Source organism: Bombina bombina, chromosome 6 (genome assembly GCF_027579735.1).
Source record: "Bombina bombina isolate aBomBom1 chromosome 6, aBomBom1.pri, whole genome shotgun sequence".
In the NCBI taxonomy this organism is placed as follows: Eukaryota; Metazoa; Chordata; class Amphibia; order Anura; family Bombinatoridae; genus Bombina; species Bombina bombina.
The window spans coordinates 590,680,427-590,699,040 of record NC_069504.1 but is presented as its reverse complement, the minus strand read 5'-3'; the positions used below and the strand labels follow the sequence as shown (position 1 = coordinate 590,699,040).

At 35.2% G+C, this 18,614-nt stretch overlaps 1 protein-coding gene across 1 annotated transcript in view; it reads left to right on the top strand.

Annotated features, from left to right (window-relative positions):
• The window catches only part of SHF (Src homology 2 domain containing F), a 539,240-nt gene that overhangs the window by 370,214 nt on the left and 150,412 nt on the right, over positions 1–18,614 (top strand). The window contains 1 exon segment of the mRNA XM_053717571.1: positions 7,895–8,064. Coding sequence (XP_053573546.1) covers positions 7,895–8,064 — 170 coding nt within the window.

The following is an 18,614-nucleotide window of genomic DNA, read 5'->3' as shown; positions in this document are numbered from 1 at the left end:
CATAGATTTGCAGGGGAGGAATGGCATTAAAGGGACAGTAAAGTCAAAATTAAACCTTCATGATTCAGAAAGAACATGTATTTTTTAACAATTTTCCTATTGCTTTCTCTTATCTAACTTTCTTTGTTCTCTTGGTATTCATTGTTGAAAAGGCTGTATAGGTAGGCTCAGAAGCAATGCACTGCTGTGAGCTAGCTGCTTGTTACTGTCTCACCCAATGTATTCAGATAGGCCGCAGTAGAACATTGCTCTCCTTCAACAAAGGATTCCAAGATAATGAAGCAAATCGGATAATAGAAGTATATCTGAAATCTGAAAGTTGTATGCTCTATCTGAAATCCAAAAGTTATCTTTCATGATTATATCCCTTTAAGGTCAATTTAATAACTCTGTATGTTAATTTTATAACATTTTGCTGTGAAGAAGGGGGATGTTATTACTGCAAACACAAATTCACAGCTTTGAGAACTACAAAACCGATAGTATGTGATAATATCTTCAAGACAGAACAATTGTCCAAAATAATCTGACAGAAACCTCTGGGAGAGCATGACATTGTGAATGAATTTATTGAATTAATTTTCCTTAAAAAAAACCATTACAGCCATTAGTTATATAATTAAAAACTAATCTATATCTCAGGATGAATAACCTTTGGATTATAATGTATCTTAAATAGAAACTATATTTAGATAGATTTTTTTTTTCAAAAAGCATTTTATTTAAAAAAAAAATCCTATATAAATAAAAAATAAAAAAAATAATCTGATTTTAAATTAAAAAAATTCTTTACATTTTTTTTTTTTTTTTGTCATTGATTTGTATCCACCCTGTTTGCATTAATAGAGGCAACTGATATACATTGGTATGCTTTTTCTCTCTCAAAGCAATGCTGGAAGCTGTACTGGGGGTGGGTTATCAGATTGTACTACTTATTTCTGCATTATTCCTGCTTTACTTTTTTTAATCTTATTTAGAGAATTAATGATAGAAAGAAAGCGTTTGCGCTAGACTAAATACTCACAGCCAATCCAGGGTGACTCTTCCACAAGAGTGACCAATAGGAAAGTGCAAAAAAATAAAAAGAAAGTAGGATGGCGCTAAAAAGCATAGTACATCACAGTGTTTAACATAAATTCATTATAAGTGTATACATGTGTTGAAAAATGTGTATTACCGAAATGTGTATAAAGTGTTCAAGACACTAGCAAACCTAGAAGTGGCAAAAAACAAATACAAGTTGCAAATTAACTGCTGTCTAGATACACTGTCTAGATCAGCATAATGCAGTGTTCAGATTAATTATAATACAAGGCCAGTGAGTGATTTAAAACATAAAGCACAATATTTATTGTGAACATACACAGAAATCCTAAATGGATTATAATCAAAAAAATCTCTTAATGGAAGTATATCTTATGTCACAAAGTAATGTGTTCAAATTAATCCGTATAGATTCTTGTAATAACCTCACACAAAATTGTGTACTCTTATTCTAAAGATTTTTAACACAGAACATCATCATTTAAAATATAATGGGTACAAATGGAATCTAGTTAAAAACAAAAATAAAACTTTGAACTACTGAGTAAAACTATTTGGGACGTCTCCCAATGCAAAATCCACCTTAAAAAATGGAGTGTGCTGCTATACAAAGTTAAAATAGCTTATATGATCTTCAAGCACAGGTATATAATTCTCAAAATTCCTCCAGATGCAGATTTTACATCTCAACAGGTAGGCTTATCATAAACAATGCCTTCACCATATATTATTGTACAGTAGCTTTCAGCAGTGCAGATACTTCAATCAGAAAAGTAGTGATCCCAGCAATAATGTGAAGTCTATATACAGCGTGAAATATCCCAGCATATACCTTCTTACCGATAAGTGCAAGATAGGGATTAGTATGACAGGGATACTGTTGGGTAATAGGTTACGGTATATTTGTAAAGTCACAGGTAACTGTATATACAGCAACGTACTCACTGTTACGAAATGAACAGACGATGATGTAGTGATCCTCTTAATGATGATAGGTAACCTGTCCTTAGTGCAAATGTACGCAGGTGAAATCCGGGACTGCCCAGTTTGCTCGGTGGATAGCGTTTCTTAAGCTGATAGTTTTTGAAGAAAAAACGAGTTTGGCCAAACTCTTTCAAGCGATCAATTGCTGTATAAATGAAGTCAAGTGATAAGAGGTTAGCAGCTAGTAAACTTTCAAAGCGTTTCACCCGTGAATAGGGCTTTTTATTATCTTGAAAAAGCCTTATTCCCGAGTGAAACGCATTGAAAGTTTACTTGCTGCTAACCTCTTATCACTTTGAAAATTAGGGGTCCTATCACTATAGTCATGGATAGTCAATTTTTTTAATAATTGAGAATGAAGTATTTTCACGTTTTCATAGTAGTCCGGGTTAGGGATGGGCGAATGTGAATAAAGTGCAATTTGCTTGGTAGAACAAATATTCCTGTGTACATTGGTTCATTCGTTTTGGACAATCCAATGTTGATAAGAATGAAAATCCATTAAAATTCAGTAATCAAATGTTATTTCCGGTTTTCGAATGTTCATAATTGAATGAGATTGAATATCCACATTAGAATTTCGAATGTAACATTAGATTTAAAAAATACTATTCAAAGTTCAATAGTTCATGTGGTAGGGAATTTAGTAAATTGAAACATAATAGATACAAATAGATTAATTTTAATGTTTCTATTTTGAATATTGCATAATTTGAATATTACATTTAAAGAGAGCATTAGAAATACTATTACAAATATATTGATTTTAATTTTTCGAATTCGAATATTGCATAGTTCAAATAGAATTTTTAGAAAAATTAAAAATGAATATTACATTTAAAGAGAACATTAGAAACACTTTTACATTAAGTGAATATTTGAAATGCAAAGCAAACAACCAATTTTGTTAAAATTTGCTTCAATTTTTGAATGTTGCAAAACATTTGCCCATATCTAGTCAGGACTTAAGGGTTCAGAGAAATCACAAAGCTATGAAAGTGCTGGTGTGAAAATATTTTACTTTAGAAAATTGTAAAATAGTCCTGTAATGTCACATTTTAGAAAAAAAAATGTTTGATTCTTTTGGCAAATTATATATGTGAGTGAACCAAGACGAGGATGAGTTTTTCTTTAAAAAGGGTGAGGAAAGAGAGAGGCTTACCCTGGTAACATAGTGCTCAGGTGCCACAGTTTAATCTACAACTCATACCACAATGCTGTTAAAAAATAAAACTGCAAAGAAAGTCTCTTGGTTGCTAAGAGATCCAAGGATGTATTAAGATCAGACCTTAGAACTGGCTCATTTCAGTCACTATTAAATACTTGCTAATGGCAATCCCTTGGCACCTAATCATCTCATTGAACTTGCTGCTAATGAGAAACTCAGTAATCAAAGACTATCATTTATTGACAATACCAGAAAAAGTATATCCATATATCAGCTAGTTATGTGACAAAAAAAGCTGTAATGCATATTTTAGATAAAGCAAACATACTAATGGTCTTTGATGTCTCTTTATGCAAACTATTACTTACACATGTATTTAATCAAATCAGGAGATCATATGGAGGGGGCATGATGGTGTCAGAGATTAAAGGTTAAATTAGAAGTGACGTGTATTCGATAGAGCAAGGTGTGTTATATTTTCCATAATATTGTGTCAATAATAACTCACAGTTAAGTATTACAGGTGGATGGTTAAATATTTTAAGCCCAAAAACACCTTAACACAGCCAAACATTTTTTAGCACATCCTATTCTTTTAAGGGATAGTACAGGGAGCACCATTAGCAAGCTTATTGTGCATATTTTACACGTGTTGCACTTGAGCGCAATCTGAAACAGTGCTGTAAATTGTCGTGACCTGAAGTAACCCATTATCACTTGCTAGTTTGGATAATAAAACGCATAATAATGCTATGGAAATAAAGATTTTAAGTTTTATTAAAATAATATAGTACAAAGCTACATGAAGAATTCCATTACTTGCACAACATGAGCATAAATTTTATCTTTGCATCCCCTTAGAAGTATTTGAGGAATTTAGTGCACTAATGAACTGGATGTCGTAAACCGAGCGCTAGTATGTGTGCCTTAAGCTCACTTCCAAAAGTCCCCTAGCAGACTAAGAATGTATCAAATGTGAATGGTGTGGAAGGGAGCGCTAAAAGCTAAAAAGGCTGATGAGGTATGTGTAGACAGTTTAATACATATAATAACAATATAAAAAAACAACACAAGCATACAATGGTACACTATTAAAATAATAAAATGACTAAAAACTGCATGGATCCATGATGTATCTAAAAATTAATACACGCTAACATGAAAATTAATACACGTTAGCATAAGACTAACCAAAAGTGGTTAAGTGCAAAGGTGTGATTATCAGTAGTGAAAATGTGTGACAATAACAATTAGAGATGGCTAAATGAATCACAAAAATATCACAAATATCAAAAATATTAGTGTCCAAATTAAAGTTCAAAGTTTCCAAAAGAGTGTGATTCCAAATAATAATATCCAAACACTGGTGTGTGATAGTCAATCCAAACTTGGGTGTGTCGTGGAAAAGTGAAAAAAACTCCAAAGGGTAAACTTCAAATGCTGAATCCTATAGATGTGTATATAAGTACCAAAAAAATACAAAAATATAAAAATAAAAATAGAAAAACAAAATATAAAAATAAAAGTAAAAGTAAAAAATATATCCTGAACCTGTAAATAAACAAGAAAAAAACAATGGTGCAATAATTTTTTTTACACTTTATGATTAGTAGAAATAAGCTCACCAGTATGTCAATGCGTTTCGGCCTTTCCCAGGCCTTTTTCAAGACTATACTGTTATTTGTCTACTTGGAGCTTATATAGGGTAACATCCAGAGATATTTGTGTCTATTTTGGCACAAAATTTGTTAGGAACGCCCCTTCCTGTTGATGCTGTTGCACTCTGGGAATTTTTCTTAGTTGGCAATTCTTAACTATATAAGTGACTGATATGTTATACATGTAATGTGTATTTGAAGATATAGTATGGAACTAAAACTTAACATAAAGTAGTGTTGCTTTCTTTTAAAGGAATGGTTGCCCCATGAGTTTATTGTCTAATTTACCATTCTGATATATCCGGTATTGGACATCACTTCCGGTATTTAGTGTCACTTCCGGTTCTGGTTTAAGTGCTTATGGTGTCACTTCCGGTTTCGGTATAGCCAGATGTTTACTTATACCAGACTTTCTTTTATAAAAAATAGGATCATAAATTTATTTGTACCTGTGTGTGTAAGTCCTACACCTATTTTCAGAACCTCCATCAGGGGATAGAGTCAGATGTGTTATGTTATGTCTTATCGGATAAGTTGTGTATGTACACAAGTGATGTAAAAAAATGGATATGTAAAAAATGGATCAATGTCTTTAAAAACATATGTATCAAAAAGTGTTTACAGACAGATGTGACTCATCATACATTACATTTTTTATTTTTCTATTTTTATTTTTATATTTTTGTATTTATTTGGTACTTATATACACATCTATAGGATTCAGCATTTCAAGTTTACCCATTGGAATTTTTTCCACGACACACCCAAGTTTGGATTGACTATCACACACCAGTGTTTGGATATAATTATTTGGAATCACACTCTTTTGGAAACTTTGAACTTTAATTTGGACACTTTGATATTTGTGATATTTTTGTGATTCATTTAGCCATCTCTAATTGTTATTGTCACACATTTTCACTACTGATACTCACACCTTTGCAACATTTGCACTTTACCACTTTTGGTTAGTCTTATGCTAACGTGTATTCATTTTCATGTTAGCGTGTATTAATTTTTAGATACATCATGGATCCATGCAGTTTTTAGTCATTTTATTATTTTAATAGTGTACCATTGTATGCTTGTGTTGTTTTTTATATTGTTATTATATGTATTAAACTGTCTACACATACCTCATCAGCCTTTTTAGCTTTTAGCGCTCCCTTCCACACCATTCAAATTTAGTGCACTATCTGACATGCAGATGTTAGCTTGCTCTGGAACAGGGAAGGTCAACTGGTGGCCCTCTGCACTAGTGTTTGTGGCCCCAGAAAAAAAGCTGAATTGAGAATGTGGGCAATAGATAAAATATGTGCTTTGGAGTGGTCAAAATCAAATTTGCCATCTAGAGGAGAAAATAGCCTTACATATTTCCTCTGGCCATTTATTGGAAAGATGGTAATATTTAATAATGATACATTTATATGTGGCATTTAATGCTTCTAAAATATTAATTTGTGGGCCCCATGTTGGCAATCACTGTCCTAAAATATCAATCAAGTGATTTAAAAAAATAAATATATAAATATATATATATATATATATATATATATATATACACAGTATGTTCTTGTAAAAAAAAAAATAAGATTTGGATTTATTTTTGCTAAATTCAAAACCTCTAGCCAAGGAGTAAAGTCTAATTACATTTATAATATTGTCAGAGAATTTAAAGGGACACTGAACCCAAATTTGTTCTTTCGTAATTCAGATAGAGCTTAAACTTTTAAGCAACTTTCTAATTTATTCCTATTATCAAATTTTCTTCATTCTCTTGGTATCTTTATTTGAAATGCAAGTTTAGATGCCAACCCATTTTTGGTGAACAACCTGGATTGTTCTTGCTGATTGGTGGATAAATTCATCCACCAAAAAAAAAGTGCTGTCCAGAGTCTAAACCAAAAAAAAGCCTAGATGCCTTCTTTTTCAAATAAAGATACCAAGAGAATATGGAACATTTGATAATAGAAGTAAATTAGAAAGTTGCTTAAAATTACATGTTCTATCTGAATCCCAAAAGAAAAAAAAATTGGGTTCAGTGTCCCTTTAACTAATTTTGAACAGTTTGGTGAAAATAAATTCTAAATTAATTATGCTCTATCATAATCTGTCATGCACTCAGATGTGAGTAAAATGCACCTTGTTTTTTATCCATATATGCAACATAATAATTTGAATATTATAATAGTGCCAATAACCTTTCAAATTGTTAACATGAAAATACTGTCCCTGTGTTAAAAGCTGGTGATTTAGATTTCCTGCTCAATAGATTGATGAATAATTATATAATACATAATTGTGTAAAGCCTTATAATGGAGCAAATTATACTTTTGCTGTGGAGCAAAGTTTATCTCATTAAACTGACTGTAGTCTGATGATAAGTTATTTTTTTCACCTGACATGGACATTTCCTATGTGTCATTTATGGACCGTTTAATATTTAATTAGTTTATGTCCATCTGGATGTTTATATATGTCGCATGGGCTTGAGCAGTTTTGATGGCTAGGTGATATTGCATGAGCAGGTACCCAATCTGCTCCCTGCCTCTTTGCATGTCAACCTCACAGCCCCCTATAGCAGTCATGGTGGCTGTATCAAATCCATCAGATCAAAAATCAAAGTAAAACTTTGGTCTATGACATTCCCTGAGGATTAAATTCATTTTCAAAAATCTAGTTTGTCCCAACACTTCACAATTATACATGTATATTTCTGGCATATACACTGAAATTTGATCTAGCCAATAACATGTTTTAATTTGCAAAGCTGTATTGCTGTAAGAGATTAGGCACTAAATATTTTTTTTGCAATATTATTGATTACTATGAGGAATGGCAATATGCAAAGCTGATAACTCTTTATATTGCGTAACCAATTTAAATGTTTATTGTTCTTTCACACAGTCAGGATTTCTTTTATTTAAATCTCTTCTAACAAATCAAGGTGTTTTACTCTTGTGGTGTGTGGTATTCTCTACCTAGTCTCAAATTCTACTTGTTTCTTTCTGTTTCTTTCTCCCTCTTGTATCTTGCTGGTGCAGTTGAAATTAAAGTAATCAAAGATCTTCCCTGGCCACCACCAGTGGGGCAACTTGACAGCACTACAACCAATCAAGAGAGTGATGTGAGTGCTTCATACTCCCAGCAGCAGCAGCCACCATCCTCCCCACACTTACCATCACAGAGCAGCCTGGAAGACACCAATGGTGGGTTTTACCATTAAAGCTGTAATCATAACTGTCTAGGGACGAACAGCTAATCAATGTCTATTTTGCCACGGTCTGTATAGCTTTAATAACATTGTATTTTACCATATGTAAACTTTGAACCCTTTTATTCTAACTAAAGAAGGAAAAAAAGGAGAAAAATAGACTCTAAACAGTATCTCTGAATTAGATTGCAGTACACTTTTTTTTACTTTCTGTGAATGAATTTGATTTTACTCTAGTTAGAGAATGATTTCCAATTGATCTAGCAATTATGCTATGTGCCTTGCCCATTTTGTATTGGCATTGTTTAATTTAGTACATACTAATTACTAACTACAAAGTATAAAAAACAAGTTGTGTGTGTATTTGTGTTTATATATATATATATATATATATATATATATATATATATATATATATATATATACAGCTATATATTTTCGTGTAGCTTAGTACTAATTGCAATAATATATATGCTTTCTCTGCATCATAAAATTAGTTTGTCAATAACTGTGCTGATTGCAGTATAAGATCACTGGCACAATACTGTAGTAGGTTTTGTGCTTTCTATATCAAGTATTGAAGGATCCTGCTAAACCTATTTTGGCAGCAAATGCTTTATGATATTGAACTTTATAAAGTATTATAGCAATTAGTAATTGCAATTTGTGATCATATTCTGGTCACACAGCATCCATAATGCACTGGGACCAAAGTCATGTAAAAGATTCTGTATAAATGATACTGACAGATAATTTAATTTTACCAGTGTAGAGGACACAATGCTAAACCTAAAATATGAAAGTAATCGCTTTTGTATTCATTTAATGGCATTACAGTCTCTGCTGTTCCTTCAGGCAGATTATAGACTCCATTCGGGCTGCAAATCCAACCTTGCCTATGCCCCCATTTCTTATGATGCTATAGAACACAGAGATGAATGAAAGCTAAAATTACTGCAGCTTATACAAAACTGGAAATAAGAGTGCAGCAGATGAAAGGAAGAAAAGATTTGAGCAATAATGGTTCAATAACCAGCTTTCTATAGAAGCATAAATAGAATTTCACCCGTCTCTCTTCCATACTTCCCTAATGATGCATGTTAAGGTTTAAAAGATCTGATTCTCAGTTAATAGAGTCTATAAGGTACAGGCCAATAGGAGTGGATTGCCTTGAGGCATAAAATATGTTAAGGCTGCATTTCTGAAATGAGTTGTGCTACCTAAAAGCACATATGTCCTTTAACTATGAAGAACATTGAAGGTTACAATATTGATGTAGGGATATACACCTAGAAAATGTGTAGCAAATAAGGAAAATTTGCAAGTCGGTGTGGATGGATTTTACTCTTGGCGTGCTTTGAAAATAGCTGGCTTCTTAAAGTATCTCTTATACTTTTAATATATTTTCTTGGAGAAGTACCTTTAAATCTGTGAGATACAAGGTTATTCTTCAAGACACACAAACACAACATGGATTCCAATTCTCTTATTACAAGAACACTCTGAGCACAAGAAAAATATTTAAAGTATATTGTGCTCAAAGAAAAAATTCTAAATCCAGGCTTCATTGGACACCCTTTGTAAGATGTATTATGTGGTTTTAATGAACGTTTAATCAGAATGTTCTAATAATTTGTATTCAAAAGATGCGTTATTTATTGTGATGCTTAATCTTATAGTTTTAAATTCTTAAATAAACCTAAAAAGCTGCATTTCAAACAAACTATATTTAACATGACAGCCACTAACAAAGATCTATTGTGGTTTCTGTTGACTGTGATATAAATCTGTTATTCTGTTGTTATAACAATAGGAAGTAAACTATTATGAATGGGTATTTGTAATTGTGTTATTAGATCTCAAAGGGACAGTCAACTAAAAAATGTTTGTTTAAAAAGATAGATAATCCCTTTATTACCAATTCCCAGTTTTGCACAGAAAACATGGTTATATTACTATACTTTTTATCTCTGTGATTACCTTGTATCTAAGCCTCTTCTGACAGCCCCCTGATCACATGAGTTTTTATTTATTATCTATTGACTTAAAGGGACAGTAAACCTTAAAAATAATGTTATATAATTCTGCACATAGTGCAGAATTATATAACATTATTTAGGTGCTATAGCCATAAAAGCATTTTTTCCTTTTATATTTTGCTAAAATACGGCGCTTTTACAGACCCGCTCTCTGCTCTCTGCTGAGCGGGTCTGTAATATTCAGTCAGCGCATCAGGCCAGCTGTATAGTCACAGCCCGGCCTGACCGCGCCATAAGACTAAGTGCAGCTCGCTCCTTGCACAAAAAAGTTATAAGGGCTCAAAGATATGAGGTCCCAGGTGTTAGAACATAGAGATACTTGCATAAATATGTCTAAATATGTATGTAAATTGTGTATAAATATATATATATATATATATATGTATGTACATATGAATTTATATGTGTATGTGTATTTACAAACATATATACACATAAATACAAATGTACACACACACACATATATATATATAAGTGCATTGGAGCCCTTTAGTTAAGTAGATAAAAACACAAAAAAATAGATATAGCTATATATATATATCTGTATGTATCTATTATTTTATATATATATATATATATATATATATATATATATATATATATATATATATATATATATTTATTTATATATATATATATATATATAATCCAACATGGAAAAAGGATTTACCTGTATAAAACAGTGCTGGTACTTTTTTCTATCTTAATGGGAGGAGAGTCCACTGCTTCATTCATTACTTGTGGGCATTAGGAACCCGGCAAGTTAGAGTCCGGAGATGCAGGGAGTGTCTTCTCTGTGAAACCACCCCTTCTCATATTAACAGCTCCTGGGCAATCAGCGTTGACGAGTTTCGCTGCCTGCCTTTATTCTCTCAATTCCATGTCAGGAGCGCTGCTACTAACCTGTCACACTTGAAAGTCCTTTTTGGTCCAGGCCTGGACTTTATCATATATATAGTCACGGGAGGCAAGGGTACTTTCCTTCTGCAGAATAAGAAGAATAAGCCTTAGGGTTCTACTTTTCGTCCCTTTTGTTCGGACAAGTCTCAATGCCAGCAATCTACAAAGACAAGAGGAGACAGATGCGCCACATGGCCCAATATTGTTTCATACAAAACAAAATAGTTGATGCAAGAAATGAACTCACATTTGAGAAAGCACCTCACTCAGTGCTGTAGAGACAGTCTGGGATCTATTACAGTCACCCAGAAGACCAGGCCTCCCGCATAAGATGTGTTGTCTATATTAAAACAATAAGAGGGACACTGGTGCCTATATGACCTAGTATTGTAGGGCAATGATGAATCAAGACAAAAAATGAGAATGGTACTCACAATATTGAAAGCATCTCCATTGATGCTATAGGAGCAGAATGGGGTCAATACAGTCACCCAATAGACTTGGATATAGGCACTCAGGATACAGCAGTAGTCCAGAGATCAAAACACAGTCAGGAAAATCCAAGAGGGACCCCCAGCTCAGGAACCAGGTCCCAAAAAGAGGCAGCAAGTGTTCAGTAAGTAAAAAATGACTTTATTAAAATATTAAAAATAAAGGCAACGCGTTTCTCTGCCAATGGCTGTTTCATCAGGCTTCCTATATAAAGGATTGACAGACCTATATTATTCCCCACCATATTCCTTGACTCTTGAACTCTAGTTATTATCTACTGATATTTATAGGGCGCCCCCTCATCTGTTTGTTGCTCAATGCCAGCAGCCTGCTGCGAAGACCGAGCAGTCCAAGGGATCTTGGAAGCCAGCTAACTCTTGGAACAAGACTAAGCAGAGCAAGAAGCCCGCCAAGACAAAGTCGGCATGAAGGGGCGGCCCCGATTCGTCGCTTGGGTTCTGGAGGTTATCACCCAGGGTTAGAGGATAGGGTTCAAGACTCATCCGCACAGGGGCAGATTCCTCCTGTCAAACCTATCCTCAAGAGCGACACATTTGTAGAGTGCATGAGGGATCTCTCATCTCTTGGAATAAACGTTCCAGTACCTCTACATACAGTGAAAACAGTTTACTTTTAACTCATAATACGAGTGTAACCATCAAGCGCAAAAAAAATGTTAATTAGTGCTCCACTTGTAATCTGGCACTTTATATAAAAATCTAAGAGTGTCAAATCTTAAACTAAATTTCTCTGATTCCTTATCTTACTTATCTCTTCCTCAATAGAAAAAAAAGAAAAAGGGTCAAGCAATATTACTGTCCTCTTAAGTTTCTTTAGTAAATCCTTACCATGTGTCATTTTCTTATTAAAAATATAGCCCTCATTAGTTATAGCTATCTATCATCTAAAGGCTTTAGACATTGTTAAGATTGAAAAGAAAAAAAAAAAGTTGGTTATTTGTGTGCTGTTTAGCTAGATTTGTGTTGTACTACAGATTTTTAAAAGCACTACTTCTCCAGGGTAAAACACAACTACTGCGCAAATATGATGTGTCAGTATGTGATATATTCTGTACTCATCTCCCTCAAGCTCACTGTTCATCATTTGCCTGAACTAGATTATAGACATGTCTGTATCTGGGAAACAACTCTATTTCTTCTGCTTGCTCCAGAAGTTTTTAAAAATGATAATCATGTTCAAAATCATTATCATACAATGCTAAATTTCCTTTCTGTTCATCAATTCCTTGTGTTAGTGTTGTAAACATGGCTGATTTAAATGTGAGTTACAAAGAAAATAATTTAAACAGTGTTATTTCTGGTATTTATGCTGGTGTTAGTGACATTTGGCATACTGGTGTCCAAATACATAAAGTAAAAATGAGATAAAGGGCTCCATGTACTAACCGGCGGGCAGACAGCTTCTCAACTCGCAAAGTTGTCCGCCCACCTTCTCTACACAGGGGCAGCGGATCTGTTGATATGTATCATTACACACTCATCGGAGTGTGTAATGCCCGCCCTTTCATTTGCACAACCAATTGCGCAACTGAAGGGGCTGTCATTCACCAAGAGCGAGCTCTCAGTGATTTTTTCCTCGCCACCTCAGAGGTATATGCGAACCTGCCCAGCAAGGGCTCCGGAGCAGCGTTCGCTGCTTCGTACATGGAGCCCTTAGTAATGGTACAGAAATATACATATTAAAAACACAGTTTTTTTTTCTCTCTCTAAGCCTAAGAACATATAGGCTCTACAGTAGAGTGACTAGGCACCCCCTTTTAAACATGACTGGCCATTCTTTATATCTGATCTTGTTATCTCCATAGAAAACCTAAAAAGGAAATGGGGACAATTTGACAGAATAAAGCTTGTGATTGTGATCAATTGAGTTTGACTGCCAGTTTAGATTTTGTTCAAGTTATGCTATTTGCATACTTCAATTGTATTGTCTGAATTTCCTGTTTTTATTTAAAAGGACACTCAAGTCAAAATTCCACTATCATGATTTCAAATAGAGGTCACAATTTTAAACAACTTTCCATTTTATTTCCATTAAAAAATTGTGCACAGTCTTTTTATATTTACACTTTTTGAGTCACCAGCTGCTACTGAGCATGTGCAAGAGTTTATAGAATATACGTATATGTATTTGTGATTGGCTGAATGCTGTCACATGATACATGAGGAGTGGAAATAGACATAACTTTGAAATTTGTCATGAAAAAAATCTACTCATTTGAAGTTTAGATTAAGTGCTACTGCATTGTATTTTTATCATGCAATTGTTGATTATGCAAATCTACTTTATTTAATGGTCCGTTAATTATAAAAATCTGATCTTTTTTCTCAGTCTTGTGATATACAGGTAAGACTTTAGAGATTTACTTGTGAAACACCTGACATAATGAATACATGCATTTGCTTATGCTATCAGTTATTTTCATAAAATAGATTTGGAGGTTTGCTACTATCAGTTCATAAAATGTGATTATGCTTTGCAGTTAAAGTACAGTACTTGTTTCTAGAGGGGCATTTGATTTTGACCAATGAAATTAACAAATATACAGCAATGATATATTTAAAATGTTTTTCACAGAGCTTGCAAGGTATAGTTAATTATGGTGGGGGTTAAAATATGATGCCTTTGAGATGTGCATGTACCGGCCATGCACATAAGAATACATTTGTATACATAATTATAGAGCATAACTCAGAAATTAAAGCTTATTGGAGTGATTTTAAACATTGTTATTTGAACACACTTAAAGGGACAGTCAACACCAGAATTTTTGTTGTATAAAAAGATAGATAATCCCTTTATTACCCATTCCCCAGTTTTGCATAATCAGCACTGTTATAGAAATACACTTTTTACCTCTGTGATTACCTTGTATCTAAGCCTCTGCAAACTGCCCCCTTATTTCAGTTCTTTTGACAGACATGCATTTTAGCCAATCAGTGCTATCTCCAGGGTAACTTCATGTGCATGAGTCCAATGTTATCTATATGAAACACATGAACTAATACTGTCTAGTGGTAAAAATGCATTCAGATTAGAGGCAGTCTTTAAAGTCTAAGAAATTAGCATATGAACCTCCTAGGCTTAGCTTTCAACTAAGAATATCAAGAAAACAAAGAAATTGGTGATAAAAATAAATTGGAAAGTTGTTTAAAATTACATGCCCTATTTAAATCATGAAAGTTTTTTTTTTGGACTTGACTGTCCCTTTAAAATACTTTTCACCATGGTAGGACCTTTATTTTTACATTGACCTGAACCTTAAAAAGCCAGCCATGTTGGTAAAATACTGACTAGGTGATAACCCTCTATACATGACATATTACTCTTTTTTTTTATATATACTTCATAATTAACTGAAACACCTATTAAATATGCTTACATCTTACTTTTTAATGGAAAATGTGTGACATTTATAAATATTTTCAAAGTGATCTATTGTTTCTATCTTCTGTTAAGTTGCTATAATAGGAACATTAGCATTTGTTATGCTTTCTAATAATACAAATGTAAATAATATGAGTGCCATGAGTTGAAGTTAAACATTCAAAAGTAATGTGTTTTGCTACTACTTTACACAAAGAACAATAGATGACTGTGATCTATTTCCACAGAAGTATTGTATGTGTGTGTGTATATATACAGTATATATATATATATATATATATATATATATATATATATATATAGATACGAAGAGAGAAGCACTCTACCAGGAACGAACAACAGCTCAGTGGCTTGTTCTATGGCGATTTACCACCCGGAGGCAGCTTCTTTTAGACCAGTGTGCTTTTCACAGAAGAAAACTTTCCTGAAGTATATCAGTCTGATCCCGCCAAGTAAGGTCAGTCCAGCCCCGAAATACCAGGCAATTCTCCTCTGAACAAGGAACATGACAACCCCAGACGATCGTTTCGGCCTCCTATGGGCCTCGTCAGTGAGGTGCAGACACATTCCTCTAAGCACACTGGGCAAGGAGTCCACGTCTGGTTTCCCCCATCACCCATAGGGAGACTTCCCCAGGGTTATAATAATTTACATACAAAGAGAGAAGCGCTCTACCAGGAACGAACAACAGCCCAGTGGCTTGTTCTATGGCGATTTACCACCCGGAGGCAGCTTCTTTTAGACCAGTGTGCTTTTCACAGAAGAAAACTTTCCTGAAGTATATCAGTCTGATCCCGCGAAGTAAGGTCAGTCCAGCCCCAAAATACCAGGCTATTCTCCTCTTAACAAGGAACATGACAACCCCAGATGATCGTTTCGGCCTCCTATGGGCCTCGTCAGTGAGGTGCAGCCACATTCCTCTAAGCACACTGGGCAAGGAGTCCACGTCTGGTTTCCCCCATCACCCATAGGGAGACTTCCCCAGGGTTATAATAATTTGCATACAAAGAGAGAAGCGCTCTACCAGGAACGAACAACAGCTCAGTGGCTTCTTCTATGGCGATTTACCACCCGGAGGCAGCTTCTTTTAGACCAGTCTGCTTTTCACAGAAGAAAACTTTCCTGAAGTATATCAGTCTGATCCCGCCAAGTAAGGTCAGTCCAGCCCCGAAATACCAGGCAATTCTCCTCTGAACAAGGAACATGACAACCCCAGACGATCGTTTCGGCCTCCTATGGGCCTCGTCAGTGAGGTGCAGCCACATTCCTCTAAGCACACTGGGCAAGGAGTCCACGTCTGGTTTCCCCCATCACCCATAGGGAGACTTCCCCAGGGTTATAATAATTTGCATACAAAGAGAGAAGCGCTCTACCAGGAACGAACAACAGCTCAGTGGCTTGTTCTATGGCGATTTACCACCCGGAGGCAGCTTCTTTTAGACCAGTGTGCTTTTCACAGAAGAAAACTTTCCTGAAGTATATCAGTCTGATCCCGCGAAGTAAGGTCAGTCCAGCCCCGAAATACCAGGCTATTCTCCTCTTAACAAGGAACATGACAACCCCAGATGATCGTTTCGGCCTCCTATGGGCCTCGTCAGTGAGGTGCAGCCACATTCCTCTAAGTACACTGGGCAAGGAGTCCACGTCTGGTTTCCCCCATCACCCATAGGGAGACTTCCCCAGGGTTATAATAATTTGCATACAAAGAGAGAAGCGCTCTACCAGGAACGAACAACAGCTCAGTGGCTTGTTCTATGGCGATTTACCACCCGGAGGCAGCTTCTTTTAGACCAGTGTGCTTTTCACAGAAGAAAACTTTCCTGAAGTATATCAGTCTGATCCCGCCAAGTAAGGTCAGTCCAGCCCCGAAATACCAGGCAATTCTCCTCTGAACAAGGAACATGACAACCCCAGACGATCATTTCAGCCTCCTATGGGCCTCGTCAGTGAGGTGCAGCCACATTCCTCTAAGCACACTGGGCAAGGAGTCCACGTCTGGTTTCCCCCATCACCCATAGGGAGACTTCCCCAGGGTTATAATAATTTGCATACAAAGAGACTATATATATATATAGTAAAACAATAGGATAATCATAACATTTTCTAGAAAAATATTAAATCAGACCTCAGTTTAAGAATATATATATACGCAAACCCCGAAACGTCACCATTGAATAAATAAGGTATTATTTGAACTGAATCCAGTGAGTGCAGTCCCTACTTGTTGATACTTATTGAAATTTTGACTGAGCACCCTGGTCGCTGACTATCTTTGAATTGTGAGTGCAGATACACAGTGGAAATATATATATATGTGTGTGTGTCTTTTACCTAAATTTATACTGCATACCTGATAATGACAAAGCAAAATCTAGATTTATGATAACTTTGCAAATTTATTAAAAAATAAAAAACTGAAATATCACATTGACATAAGTATTCAGACCCTTTGCTATGACACTTGAAACTTAGCTCAGGTGCATCCCATTTTTCTGGATAATCTTTTTAGATGTTTTTACACATTGATTGGAGTCTTCCTGCTGCACATTCAATTTATTGTACATTATTTGGAATGACTCACTCTTGTCTTTATAAGGTCTCACAGCTGAAAATGCATATCTGAGCAACAACCAAGCCAAGAAGTCAAAGGAACTGCCTGCAGAGCATAGAGACAGATCTGGGGAAGGCTACAAAAAATTGGCTGCATTGAAGGTTCTCAATAGCAAAGTGGCCTCCATAATTCTTAAATGGAAGAAGTTTGGAATAACCTTTTCCTAGAGCTGGCCACCCAGCCAAACTGAGCAATTGTGGGAGAAAAACCTAACTGTCCCTCTGGTTAAGCTCCAGAGATCATGTGTGAAGATGTGAGAAACTTGCAGAAGGAAAACCATCATTGCAACATTCCACCAATCTGGGTTTTATGGCAGAGTGACCAGATGGTAGCCTCTCCTTGATGCAAAACACATGAAAGCCCATTTGGAATTTTCATAACAAACACTTAATGGACTCTCAGGGGCAGAATGGGGCTGTATACCATTGTTTCCACATGAGACTTCAGGCTTGCTGGAAACAGGAGTTAAGAAGCAGCTGTCTTAAGACCACTGCTCCTTAAGTCGTTCACTGCCTCTGAGGCTGCGGACATCAATCCGCCCGATCAAATACGATCACGTTGATTGACACCAGAACAGCTTGTGCAATGATAAATTCCTGCACTTATCGATGTCTGGCTTACATGATCGCTACAGCGGATCATGTCCACCAGACATATGATAAATCGGCCCCTCAGACTCTAAAAACACGATTCTCTGGTCTGATGAATTGAAGATTGAACTGTTTGACCTCAATTCCAAGCATCATATCTGGAGAAAACCAGGCATCGCTCACCACTTTTTTAATCCCAAAGATATCCTTAATAAAAACCTGGACCTGCAAAGAAGAATGGCAGAAAATCCCTAAATCCAGGTGTGCAAAGCTTGTTGCATCAAAACCCAAAAAAGACTTGAGGTTTTTACTTTATCATTATGGGGTATGGGGGGTATGGGTTTTTGTATTTTATTTTCCAATTTGAAAAAACAGAACAATAGAAAACACACAATGGCATCTATAAAGCTACATGTTGACCAGCATGGTAACAGACAGGATAAATTAACAGTTCTTGATCAGCTGGTACAAGGTTCTGTCCAATTTTGCTCAGTCCATCCTCAACAAA